At 37.7% G+C, this 14,049-nt stretch overlaps 2 protein-coding genes across 2 annotated transcripts; both read left to right on the forward strand.

The window, feature by feature from the left end:
* Nucleotides 1–3,986: 3,986 nt before the first annotated feature.
* LOC143613764 (protein DETOXIFICATION 16-like) lies at nt 3,987–7,003 on the forward strand. The gene is made up of 7 exons (XM_077087387.1): nt 3,987–4,633; nt 4,733–5,277; nt 5,812–5,898; nt 6,075–6,131; nt 6,230–6,587; nt 6,666–6,752; nt 6,895–7,003. Exons 1-7 carry the CDS (start codon nt 4,403–4,405, stop codon nt 6,952–6,954), a joined length of 1,425 nt encoding a protein of 474 aa, XP_076943502.1. The 5' UTR covers nt 3,987–4,402; the 3' UTR covers nt 6,955–7,003.
* A 2,375-nt stretch (nt 7,004–9,378) lies between these two features.
* LOC143613776 (uncharacterized) lies at nt 9,379–10,963 on the forward strand. Its single transcript, XM_077087395.1, has 3 exons — nt 9,379–9,822; nt 10,250–10,399; nt 10,466–10,963. The coding sequence occupies exons 1-3, from the start codon at nt 9,379–9,381 to the stop codon at nt 10,961–10,963; spliced, it is 1,092 nt and encodes a 363-aa protein (XP_076943510.1).
* The last annotated feature ends 3,086 nt before the right edge of the window (nt 10,964–14,049 follow it).

Genomic DNA, 14,049 nt, shown 5'->3' on the forward strand with positions numbered 1-14,049 from the left:
GAATTAATAAAAAAACATTCCCGGAATATTAAAAACTTTCAAACCATTTCATTACCTAACCATATTTCTTGTCTTAACGAGCATTCCAAATCATTTAACATAAAACATTGTATTTAAAATAACATAACATTTCTTGAGATGCCAGCTTCTTCAAGTCCATGCCATATACCTCCCTTCAAGCGATATTCCTCATTCTACTCACCTGCGTGCATACTAAAAGTCAGCTACGCTGAGTGAGTTCTAGTTAATCATACAACATACAATTTGTTCTCATACTTGTACACGAGCCCGAAGGTGTGTACGTTATTCATATCTTGCTTTACATACATAACTATCCATACTACTTAAAGAGCCTTCCGCCCTATAACCTCACAGATATTATAAGGGTCTGGTCCCCAACATCACAGATATTATTAGGGTCTGGTCCCTATCCTCATATATATTATTAGGGTCTGGTCCCTATCCTCATATATATTATTAGGGTCTGGTCCCTATCCTCACAGATATTATAAGGGTATGGTCCCTATCCTCACAGATAATATTAGGCTCTGGTCCCTATCCTCACAGATATTATTAGGGTCTGGTCTCTATCCTCACAGATATTATTAGGGTCTGATCTCTATCCTCACATATAGTATTGGGGTCTGGTCCCCTTTAATTCATGCTACTGTAACATACCTGTCTTTTTCATAATTTTCCTTGACAATGCGTGCAATCTCCAAAGAGCGTTCACGTATCGTCAACATATCATACTTACTTCGTACTTATTCATTCATACATTATTTATACATCATATATATTCATACATACATCATTCATACATCATATATATCCATCATAACTTTAACTACCACCTGACGGTACATGCAATATCCGAAGATCGTTCACGCACCGTCAAGCAATCATCATTCATACATCATACTAAGCATACACTTACCACTTACGGTAAGTGTATTAACTATCACATCGAGTATGCACACAGCCCCGAAAACATAACAAGGAAGTGGGGCTAGAAACTCACCTGAACGCGGTTACGTTCACCGTTAATAGTTATCCCCTCTTTAGCTGTGCACGACTAACTGTATAACAATTACACGTATCAATTAACTATCACTACCCATATCGCGTCTCTAGTCTAATTATATCCTGCAACGAATGGGGGTCCGGGGGCAGCGCCCCTGGCAGCGGGGTCTAGGGGCGGCAGCCCCTAGCAGGGTCCAAGGGGCAGAGCCCCTGGCTGGGGTCGAATTTTGAATCATTAATTAACTTGCTAACTTAAAAGTTCAAGGGTTTCTTTGTAATTAAATCATTCTTTTTCTAAGTCCAGGGACCATTCTATCAATTTGTTAAACTTCTAGTTCGTTACGCTGCTCTTAACGAATTAGGTTATCATAACGAACTGGTCCTTGTAACAAATTGGACCTTATAACGAATTGGTCCCTTGCCGAATCAATCCACATAACGAACCAGTCCATATAATGAATCAGTCCAGGTAACGAATTGGACTTTCTAATTCGTTATCTCTTTAACGAACGGTCAAGCGAATCAGGGGTAATTCGTTATCCTTTTCCATAGCGAACTGGGACACGAACTAAGGTTAGTTCGTTAAGATTTCATTAACGAATCATTTGACAAATCACCCCTATTTCGTTAACTTTCCGTTAACGAATTAGGGTTACGTCATAGAATGTCATAAACATTCCCTTACCTTGTACATACTTTCCGGCGCGGTCGCTGGAAAACCGAGTTTTGACTCGTTTTTTACCGTGTTTCGCCCCGTTCGATCCAGATCTGAGCTAGGGTGATCCCTAAGTTCATCTTAGGTTCAGCTTATACCCGATTTCACCTGGATCTCGTGACTTAGATGGTTTAACGGTGTCGACTCGTCGTTTAGTGACCATATCTAACGGGTTTAAGCTCATACAACATCATACTATCATTACCTTGGGTCGAGATCGGTTCTTCTTCTATGTTTCGGCTAGAGAGAGAATTAGAAAGAGATAGAGAGAGAGAGCTTAAGTGTGTGTTTTGGTGGTGTATGGAATATGTGTGAAATGAATTAAATGGGTAATTATGACTTATATAATTATGGATCGTGGGCTTAAGCCCATGGTCTTTCCTTCCTTCCTTCATAACCCAAGTCCATAACCCATATCCATTTAACCCAATACTAGCCCGACTCATAATAACTCGTATTTCATTTATTAACCGAAATTCAAAAAACGGGATGTTACAATTACATGGAATATCAAGTCTTTCCCTTACTACACAACCACAGGCTCGTTACAAAAGCCTTATTTAATAAGTAGATAAAGATAAAACAAGAAAATTTAAATCATATTACAATAGCCTTATTTAATAAGTAGATAAAGATCGAACCCGGATTACTAGTGTTTTAACCGGCACGTTGCGCCGTGCAGGTCGGTAAAATTTGGACGGTGGTAAAATTCAAGCGTTGAGTAAGTTATAAGTCGACGTGAGTTCAGTCGACTGGAATGTCGTGCGTTATTATATAAAACAAAGAATTAGAAAAATTGAGGTGGGCCAATGGGGTCACGGCGGTCGATAAACTCGAGCGTTGGTAAAACCCGGCCATTGTCGATTCCGGATCTAAAACAAAAGGAAAGACAGAAAAATTACGTTCGGTCGGCTTCCGTTACATTCGTTACGATGACTGAACTAAGAAAACAGAAACAAAATCTGCGGACCAGTTCAGTGCCGCCAAGTGACCCAATAGGGCACTTGCAACACCAAACTTCTTAATTGTTATATAGTTATAACAAGTGATGTCTTTAATTTATTATTGATACTGTATTATAATACATATTTCATATAGAAATATAAAAATATAAGTTTAAATGTTTCTCTTTCTTTGTTTGTTGTTGTTATTTTTTTTAAAATACCGAGGTGATGTTATTATCTTGCTATTGTAAGATTGAAATGTCATAAAATGCATTTGATTCTAATACAATTTACTTTGGCTAGATCCTATCCAAAAGGAAACGCGAAATAGAACGGATAAATGAAGGGAACAAATATTTCTGGGAGGGGTTATTCGTTTCCTAGTCTTCGACACAAGAAAGGGATTTTTCACACCCTTTTCTTGTGTCGAAATAATAATGATTCTTTATGTTTATACTGTTCGTCAAACATTCCTAGTTTTAAGTAATTGCAACTTTTAAAACCCACTAAACAGTCCCTTTTAAACATATAAACATATTGTTAATGGCTTTTGAATCCCCCCCACCACACAAATATTTTAAACAGTAATTACCTTTTTGTACGTTAATAATTTTTGTAAACAAAATAAATAAGTATTTTATTCTCTTTAATTTGAGTATTATATTGGAATACATTTTTTTAATTAAAACCAAATTAACATGTTGCGTGAATTGCAATGTCTATGTTTCCCGCCATATCATGTAAGCGCCTCTTTAATTAGTTTATTACCAAACTGTGGAACATCTTTTTCTTGCATTTGGTTTAGAATTGGGTTAGTTTCGATTCCACCTATAGTGCTTAGAAATAGAGAGACTGGTGCAGCTTCATTTGCACTTGGAAGGCTAATAAGGTTTCATTTGCACTTGAAGGCTAGTAAGGTGTAATGCATAACAGTTCAAGTGGTGTTTATTTGACGTAATAGGAACGAGAAGGTGCATAACGGTGTCAATGTCAATTTCTTGAAGGTGATGGAGGAAATCAAAACTATTGGATTCTTGTGGGTTAATCCTTTAGTGTTAACCTCACTTTGGATATGTGGTGTAATTTATGTCGATTAGCTTGGGCTTTCAGCATATGTAGTGTTGTTCTTGTGAGTGTGTTTTTTGTTTGGGAGTTTATTTGTTTAGTCTGCTCAGGATCTAGGATCTTGCTAGTTTATTTTTAACAAAATTTCCAGCTTTCTTTAAAAAATGGTTTTGTTTTAATATATTAAAATTTTCAAACAAAAAGAAAAGTTGACCAAACAACCTCAAAAGTGGTTTATTTTCCCTTCTCTCTCTTATTTTATTTCCTCTCACTTTTTTCAATCAATTATAATTTAAATCCAGCCGTAGATCCAATGTTTAGTTGGTATAATTTTCTAAAGATTCAAATTACTTGAGTAACAAGCAGTATAAGAAAAAAAGAAATGAAAATAGGACCCGTGAACATATCATCTTTCCATTTACGGGACGACAACACCCCACGATTTTCTATCAACATATTTTTGTTTGCATTCTAATATTCTTTTTAAACGCATTTAAATAATCTACATTAACCATTTGCTGATTGTCGTGTTACTCGTGTACTCGTGTTACATAATTATCACCTCACGTCTCCCTCTCACCCCTCGTGAACAGATCATTAACTCTCTCTCTCTCTCTCTCTCTCTCTCTCTCTCACACACACACACACACAACAAATGGATCATAATATAAAGATACCTCTACTAACACAAGATGATGATGATGGTGGTGTGTTTAAGGAAGTAAAGAAGCAGTTATGGCTAGCTGGACCTCTTATATGTGTGGCTCTTCTTCAATACTCTTTGCAACTTGTTTCAATTATGTTTGTTGGTCATCTTGGAGAGTTATCTCTCTCTGGTGCTTCCATGGCTACTTCTTTTGCTTCTGTCACTGCTTTCAGCTTATTTGTATGCACTTAACTAATTCGATCTTACACTATGATACTAAATACTATAAACAAACTCATTAAACTGTATTAATATTTGTTTGATGACTTAATCTATCAGATGGGCATGGCAAGTGCTTTAGATACATTATGTGGACAATCATATGGAGCAAAACAATACCATATGTTAGGCATATATATGCAAAGAGCAATGGTTATTCTTACGGTGGTCGGTATTCCTCTAGCAGTCATCTGGTTTAACACCGCTTCGATCCTTAAATTCGTCGGTCAAGCCCCTGACATAGCCGAAGAGGCCGGGGTCTATGCTCGGTTCATGCTCCCTAGTCTTTTTGCCTATGGTCTTCTTCAATGTCTTGTTAGATTCTTGCAAACACAAAACATTGTGTTTGTGATGATGCTGAGTTCCGGGACCGCCACTTTGATTCATGTACTTGTTTGCTGGATTTTGGTGTTTAAGCTTGAGCTCGGAAGCAAAGGGGCCGCGTTGGCGAATTCAATATCGTATTGGAATAATGTGATTTTGTTGGCACTATATGTCAAGTTTTCATCCGCTTGTAAGAAAACATGGACAGGGTTCTCTAGAGAAGCTTTTCATGATATTCTTGCTTTTATTAAGCTAGCAATACCTTCAGCTGTTATGGTATGGTAAGATTTTACTCTCCACACATAAATTTAAACTTATGCAACAAAAATTGGGTTAGGTCAACTTGTAGAATTTGGGTTTGGTCAAAAATTGGATTGAGTCAAAGAAAACAGCGCACAAATGAGAATTAATTAACATAACAAATTATAATTAACAAAAAGAAAACAAAAAATATATTAAGAATCTAGTGATTGATTAGCTATAAGTCATTATTGTTAACATATATTATGGTGGGTCACAAAATTGTAGCATGAAGTGGAGTACTCATGGTAGGTCAATCAGCTCATCAGAGTGCTCCTATCACCTCACAGTATTGTCCTGATCTACTAAATGAAAAGATATTTGCGTTTGTCGCCCCCCCCCCCCCCTGATTCGGTGTTAATGTGACTCGAAAACCCATACACGAGCCGTATATTTATTCTTGTCAATCATGTATGTTACTAAGTTGTAACCTGAATGCGACTCATGTAACCTTCTTAACTACAAGAGTAAACCGGAACGTATAACAGCACTAAAATAATTAAATTCATATGCAGTTTGGAGATGTGGTCATTTGAGATGATTGTTTTGCTTTCTGGACTTCTTCCAAATCCTAAGTTGGAGACATCGGTGCTTTCCATATGGTAAATTACCTATCTAATCATATATATACAAGATTAATCTTTAACTATTGTTTGTTATAAAGTAAATGAATTAAAACTTATACCGGTTAATCATATATTTTCACAAGACAGGATGCATGTTTATTTCAAACCATATATTGTACAAAACATGTCTAATTAATCCGATGTTTTCCCAGCCTTAATACTGCAGCAGTTATGTGGATGATCCCATTTGGACTAAGTGGTGCTGTCAGGTATGCTGCATATAATCATTCATCCAAACAGACATTTGACACAGGCCTCTTTTATGATCATGTGTTAATGTTGAAGTATGTTCTGATGATTTGTGTAGCACGCGGGTCTCAAATGAGTTGGGAGCTGGACATCCACGCACTGCACGGTTATCTGTCATGGTTGTGCTAGTTGTGGTTGTTATTTTAGGAATTTCGGTGGGATCAGTTTTAATGCTGATTTGTAATATTTGGGGATACGCGTATAGCAACGAAGTTGAAGTTGTGGAATATGTAGCAGCCATGACGCCAATTCTTGCAGTATCAAACTTCATGGACGGTATCCAGTGTGTTCTTTCAGGTTTTGTACGAGGATGTGGTTCCCAGAAGATTGGGGCATACATTAACCTCGGGTCATACTACCTTGTTGGCATACCTTGTGCCGTTTTACTGGCCTTCGTGTTACATGTTGGAGGAAGGGTATAATTATATATTTTATTTTTGTATAATTATATATTTTATTTTTGTATAACCATGAGTTATAATATGATGATTCAGGGATTATGGCTCGGGATTATTGCGGCATTGATGGTCCAAGTGATCTCGTTGTTGATCGTTACCATACGTACAAACTGGGATGCTGAGGTAACATTTTCAACTTATTTGGTTTAACCATTTTTATTAGTCTTGATATTCACCTCCTAGGCTCTTAACTCATTCCCAATTTTAACTATCGAGCAAGATATACGCGCATATCTAATTGATAGCTGTTTTATTGTGGATATAGGCTAGGAAGGCAGGGGAAAGGGTATACGAGTCTGCATTACCCGTCGAGATTGTATCATAATGGTAAATTATTCAAAGGTTTGGAGTTGGAGGTCATTGAATGGTGAAGAATTTATAAGACATGATTATATCTCATATATGTAGTTATTCAAAACTTTCATAAGAAAGTCGTATTACGTGATAACTTAGCAGGGATCAGATTTCGGCATAGGTTCATTTTCTATTTTGACTAAGCATGTAGATGATTATAAAGTCTTTCAAGTTTTTATACCTATGCTGATTCGAAGACTCGGTAGTGTTGTTTTGCCTCATTAGAAAGAAAAGTGCATTTGGTACACTTCGTTTTACCCTTTTAGGCTTTTAGTGTAACGAGTATGTTTCCTTTTACTATTTATTCTGCTATAGAGTGTATGCACCATTTCGTTGAAGGTCAGAACACACATTAGAAATCTATCGGACTTTCAGCTTTTCTCTAATCGGCTAATCCATCCGACAATGACAGGAAAATGTTCGAAATCAACAGTTGAAAACCAAGATATAGGCACGGAAAAAGTTACAACATTAAACCATGTACGTTTCAATTGCAAGTACGATTGAAATTGCTCACACAATTAATGTACAATCTATTGAACAGTTGAGTATTCTTAAACTTTTAAAGGCGTCTTGTTAAAAGCTTGAATCAAACATGCTAAATTTAACTTGAGCCCGAACTTAAGCCTAAACTGAGCGTCATATATCGATTTAAATAGGCTCTTGAGTGTAAACCAACCTATTATTAAGTTGAATATAACAATTTTTATATATTTTATAAAAAAAAGAGAAATCTGCATTTTGTCTCCCTGGTTTATATCCACATTCGATGGGTTTTTGCGAAGTTTGGGCCCCTGTGTTTCTCCGGCGGGTTCCTCTGACTCCTACCGTTAGTTGACCTGTCGTTGACCGTTAATGTCGAAGGGTAATATAGTCTTTTACCTATTTACACACCCCTGATTCAATAAAACCCCCGATTTAGGGTTTTTTTCCCAAACACCCAAATACAAACCAACCATTCGAACATTGAACCCCTAATTTTTCCGATCACCGTTAAAATCAAATGTCACCTGCACACATCGCAATGTCGACATCGTATTCTATTAGGCCGGACAGTGAGTATTGTGACCCGTATGACCTATATGGTAAGGTTTTACTGTTTGCTCAACATTTTCGTTTTTTTGCTTGATTGTTGTTAACGGGTTGAATGTTGTTATAGGTGAAAATTATTCACATGCGTTCACCATAAAACTTTTCCATGGAGGGTATTTCGCTCCGAGGGGCAGCGAAGATACGAAGGGGGGAAGATCACTTACGTTGATGAAGTTCAAGTTTCTGAATTTCATAAAAGTTTGTTGCTTGGAATACTTTGTAAGTTACAATATGGTTGTGGTACAGCTTGTTGTTTTCATTACAAACATCCGCGTATTAGTTTGGACTTGGGTTTAAAGCCGTTGGTTGAAGATTATCATTTTCAAGATGTTTGTGATATGATTAGAGGTAGTGATGGTATAGGTACTCACATTGTTGAGATTTTTGTAGAACATGACAGGACTAGTGGTACTGAAATTATGGTCTATGATTCTGGATTTGTACCTGGTTTTTGTTTTGAAAGTGTTAATGAAGTGAGTGGTCAAAGTGTCCATGAAGTGAGTGGTGAAAGTGTCCATGAAGTGGGTGGTGAAAGTGTTGATGAAGAGAGTGCTGAAAATAGTTCTAGTGAGGAAGATGATGACAGTTATGATAGTGATCGATCAGATGAAAGTGATCCTGAGTATACGGCTGCCTTTCAAACACCCTTGGAGGATGTAGAAGTTGACATGAGGTTGTTAAAGCTATTGTAGATTTTGATGTGGTAGAAGCAGCAGCAGATCATATTAGTGATGATGATGGTTTAAATCCTTGCATGGATACCTATGAGAGCTCTGATGATGAGCGCTTGAGTGTCTTGAATAGTATGCTAAGAAAGTTCAAGGGTAAGGAAAGGAATAATGATGATGAGTGTCCATTTTATGTTGGTCAGTTAATACCATTAAAGGAAACATTGAATGAAATGGTAAAGAGTTATGTTATTCATGCTAGATGAGATTTATATATCAAGAAGAATGATCCTTTAAGGTTTAGGGTGATTTGTTTGGGGACCAATCCTAATTTGGTTGCTGGTGAGGGGTCAAATGTGTCAAGTCAGGAAAAGTTGAAGGTAAAAAAAGGGGAAATGAAACCCACTTGCCCTTGGACGCTGTACATCTCAAGACAATCTGTTGAGGATAATTGGTGTGTGAAGGCCATTCCTAGAAAACACGACTGTCTCAGAAGTAGAACAATTGGTTTGTACACAATGTCTACTATTGCCAAAGAGATTGAGGTTGAGCTACAAACCACCCCCAACTTATCTGCCAAGGAATTTAAGGCCAAATTCCAGCAGATGCATCAAGTAAAACTTTCTTAATCGAAGATGAGAAGAGCAAAGACAATAGCTTTGCAAAGGAAGGATGGTGACCACACCAAACAATACACCCACCTCAGATCCTATATTGATGAGCTTCTTAAAGCAAACCCAAGTAGTACCATTAAATTAAATGTTGAACCATGTGCTAACCCTAACCTTAAAACAAGACAATTTAGAAGGATATATGTGTGTTATGCTGCTTTGGTTAAAGGATTTAAATTGCTTGGTAGAGAACTTCTTGGGATGGATGGTTGTTTTATGAAAGGGAAATACCCCGGACAGATTTTGACTGCTGTCGGGACGAACGGTAACAATTGCTTGTATCCTGTTGCCTTTGCAATAGTGGAAGCCGAATGCACAGACTCATGGAAATGGTTCTTAGATCTCCTTAGAGATGATCTTGACTTGCCTCATGATGCCAATTTTACTTTCATAAGTGACCGACAAAAGGTATGTACACGTAGGATATATTTGTAATAGGCTAACTCATGTACACTAATTATGGTGATTTGACTGTTGTATGGACTTATTCAAGCAGTTGAGAGTGTTTTCCCTAGGGCAGAGCATCGGTTTTGTTGTAGACACATCCATGAGAACTTGAGGCAAACCTGGAGGGGAGATTTGTATAAAGGCTTGTTTTATAGGGCAGCATCGGCCACTTCTGTCCCCTACTTCAACATGGCAATGGAGGAGATTAAGAAAACAAATCTTGATATGTTTCTCTGGCTTAGTGAGATCCCGGCAGCTAGATGGTCAAGATCACATTTTTCAGGAAGGGCAAAAAGTGATATGTTGCTGAACAACCTTTGTGAATCTTTCAACAAGCAACTTGTTGGAGCAAGAGACAAGCCGATCATTACATGCTTGAAGATATTAGAGAGTATTTGACCATGAGGATTGTGACTGTGAAGAAGATGCAAGCCACTGCAAGGGGACCATTAACACCGCAAGCAACAAAACATGGGATGAAATCCAAACAGAAGCAAGCAAATTGACGGTTATGATGGTTGATGATGTGACTTACCAGGTATGAAAATTTGCATGACTATGATATTACAATCAATCTTTTGTTAATATGCAAATATGTTCATAGGTTAAAAGTCTGAGAAGCCAATGTGTGGTGAATGTGGGGGATAGAACTTGCACGTGCAGGAGATGGGACTTCACAGGCATGCCATGCAAACATGTTGTGGCAGCCCTATATAACATGATAGAAAACAACATGTATATCGGTCCATTGGAGAAGTGGGTTGATGAAGCTTACTGGTTAGACACTTGGAAGAAGGTGTATAATCACCAAATCAGGCCCATACCAGGCCCTGATATGTGGACACCCTCAAATTGCCCAACAATAATAACTCCTCCTAAACATCATACTCAGATTGGCAGACCGAAGAAGAGCAGGAAGAAGGCACTAGGTGAGAAGAAGAAATTGGCAGCTAGCAAGAAGAGGAAAAGGAAGATTGAAGAGGTTCAGGAAGTGTTTTCTGCAGGAGGAAGACTTACCAGGTTGGGGCATGAAAAAAGTTGTGGAAGATGTGGAGGTTACGGACACAACATCAGAACTTGCAGGGCACCAATTCAACAATAATGATGTCAACCATGAAGTTGTGTTTGAGTTAGATTGATGGTGTGTGTTTGAGACTATTTAAGACTTTTGTTTTGAACTTTCTGGTACCATGTCATGGTTTGTGTTTGAAACAATTTAAGACTTGTAGCATGTGTGTTTGATTTGGGACATGATGGTTTGTATGCTATGTTTGACTTGGGACATGATGGTTTGTATACTATTTTGACAGTATTTTGTTTAATGCTTTTAAAACTAGTAGCATGTAGGCAAATAATGCAAACATTACAATAGATTTAATCATGTCAAATTAAAGTACAATTCAAATGCAAACAATACTAGAAACCAACTACAATGTTACTTTCAATGACAATCATCATTTGACCAGTCAGAGTCCCACACTGGATCGTCTTCGTATGGATCATGAAAGTAAACTTCTTCCGGCTCACTGGTGTACTTGAAAGCTGCTTTCACAACCTCAGGGTCATAATCATCACCAGGATCCATTTCATGTTCTTCACTTGGTCTAAATAAGTCATCTTCTTGCACTAAATAAGCCATCAACTCATCTTCACCCAATTGATATTCCTTGTCTTCCATTTGACTTTTGTCTTGGTCAAACTGCACTTTCTCAATTTCATCGTTCCCTAACTCAACATTCTCAGTTTCATCATGGCTGCAACATGACTGATAATGTGGAACACAAATTTAAAGTAAATAGATGAAACAAGAAGCTCTAAAATTTAACATAAACTTAAATAACAACAACAAAGATTACATTATCCCATACTACAAAGACAATGTTAACAGCTAATCAATAAAAACACACATAAACGAAGAACAAAAACCAACTAATTCCTAACAACATCTTCAAGCTTGTTACTTCTTTGGTTTTCATTCTTGCAAAATCATCTTTTTTGTTCATCATCTTCACCATTGCTTGAATTACCTTTTCACAACTAGGGCATGTGGGATCATCAGCCCATTTTAGCCATCTACAACTCCCCTTCTGTAACGGACTAAATATATCAACAAATAAACAACCCTAATTCGATTCACAATTCACAGATTACCCCTAAAATTGACCTAAGCAACACGACAGACCAAATCATCATCGATTAACAGACTAGAACCCTAATTCGTGAGTAACTAAAACTTACACGGCACAAGAATCGACGCCCCGGGTTTGCATCGGTCCTGGATATCCGGTAACATGTCGCGGCACCACATGAACATCTCACACAAACCTTATCTGCACGGCAAGGCTTGGAAGGTGAACCCGAGGAGAATTGACTTGACTTGGATTGAGATATCTTTCAATCGGGTCACCCAATAATGCCGTTCAATTACAGGTTGAGAGAATCGCCGGAGATAGTAACATAAAGGGAAATAGGGTAGATCGAGTAGTTATAAACGAATCAGGGGTAATAAAGTAATTTCCTTTTTTATTAACGGGTCAACGATGGGTCAACTGACGGTAGGAGTCAGAGGAACCCGCCGGAGAAACACAGGGGCCCAAACTTCGCAAAATCTTTTTCAAGGGTAAACCCATCGAATGTGAATATAAACCAGGGAGACAAAATGCAGATTTCTCTAAATAAAGTTATCTAATAACAAATAGTAACTATAAATTAAGTTAAGTACAATAAATTTTATTTAATTTATATATATATATATATATAGGGGATGGTTCATGCAAGAAGTGATTTTAGTGTGTGAAGTAAGAGAAATAGATCTGAATCATTGATTCTGTTTAATCAATGGTGTACAATACAAATGGCATATTAGTAACTACGATAGTGACCCGTATTACACCCGGGTGGAAAAAAATGCAAATGTCATATTTATTAAAAAAAGACAAAATGGCAAAACACGTCATTTATGTTTTCATGGTTTTCCAATAGTCGTCATTTGGCAAACTTAATTACTGAAATCATGTTCTATATATCAAAAATGCATCACGTTACGTCCTTTACACTAACTCAGTTAAGTTTTTTCGTTAAATCTGATAATAAGCATTAAGGAAGAGGCTAATTTTGTAAATTCACGTATTTATTTAATAATTAAAACTAAAAGAAATAATATATATATAAACCTCTCTCCCTCTCTCTCTTTTCTCTTTTTCTCTCTCTCTCTCTCTCTCTCTCTCTCTCTCTCTTCAACAAACCAATCTTCATCCTCTGGCCACCACCACCACCTGCACCCATCCACCCCAACACCACCCCCAATAATCACCACCAACACCAAGAAGCTCATAAACACCCTCCACACGTGACCGATGCCGCTGCCGGAACCACAAGTACCACAATAGCACCACCATCTTCGATCCAATCAACAGAAAATTAATCGACTGAACCGTCACTGGTTCATATCTAAATGGAGGTGAAGCAAGTTTATAAATTCTAGATCTAGAAGGGTTGGATGAATCAGACCAAAACCGACCCGAATCAAAGAAAAATTACACTTGAATCAAAACAAATCGAAGATTATGTGAATAACTAGGGCATAAAAGATCCTAAATCAGACCCGAATTGGATCATCATGTTTGTGAATAGCTGGGTAATTTGTGTCGATAAGATTTAAGGACGGGTTGAGGTGGGTGGTTTGACAGTTGTGAATCTGATGTTTCTAATGGCGGTGACGGCAGGTTGAGGTGGGTGGCCCGTGGTTGTAGATCTAATGGTTGTAAATGACGGTGGCGGCAACTTGAGGCTGGAATCCGGTGGAAATTTCGATAGTGAGATGCAAACCGACGATGCCGACGGTAGGCTTCCGGTAGATCATCACACAATGATTAAACAGGAAGGGGGGGAGAGAGAGGGGGGGGAGGGAGGGAGGGAGAGGAAGTGGTGGGTGGGGCTTGCATCTTCTGGTTGTCGGAAAACGAGAGGTGAGAGAGTGACGGTGGCAGGTGGTGGTGAAAGTGGCCAGGAGAGAGAGAGGTGAGAGAAATAGATGGAGAGAGAGAGAGAGAGAGTGTGTGTGTAATTTATATGTATAATATAATTTTTTGTTATTAAATAAAATTTGAAGTTACAAATATACGCTCATGTGCATTGCACATGACCAAATTTAACGAAAAAACTTAACTAAGTTAGTGTAAAAGGACG

The sequence above is a fragment of the Bidens hawaiensis genome, unplaced genomic scaffold (genome assembly GCF_021521415.1).
Source record: "Bidens hawaiensis isolate Kalapana, Puna unplaced genomic scaffold, B.hawaiensis_p1.1 tig00038131_1, whole genome shotgun sequence".
NCBI lineage: Eukaryota > Viridiplantae > Streptophyta > Magnoliopsida > Asterales > Asteraceae > Bidens > Bidens hawaiensis.

Excerpts from the sequence above, each read along its gene's own strand:
- LOC143613764 (XM_077087387.1), top strand. The coding sequence starts at position 4,403 with ATGGATCATAATATAAAGATACCTCTACTAACACAAGATGATGATGAT. Across the intron at positions 6,588-6,665 it reads TGTTACATGTTGGAGGAAGG|GGATTATGGCTCGGGATTAT; the intron begins GTATAATTATAT and ends ATGATGATTCAG. Across the intron at positions 6,753-6,894 it reads GTACAAACTGGGATGCTGAG|GCTAGGAAGGCAGGGGAAAG; the intron begins GTAACATTTTCA and ends TTGTGGATATAG.
- LOC143613776 (XM_077087395.1), top strand. The coding sequence starts at position 9,379 with ATGAGAAGAGCAAAGACAATAGCTTTGCAAAGGAAGGATGGTGACCAC. Across the intron at positions 9,823-10,249 it reads TCATAAGTGACCGACAAAAG|AGAGTATTTGACCATGAGGA; the intron begins GTATGTACACGT and ends TGAAGATATTAG. Across the intron at positions 10,400-10,465 it reads TTGATGATGTGACTTACCAG|GTTAAAAGTCTGAGAAGCCA; the intron begins GTATGAAAATTT and ends ATATGTTCATAG.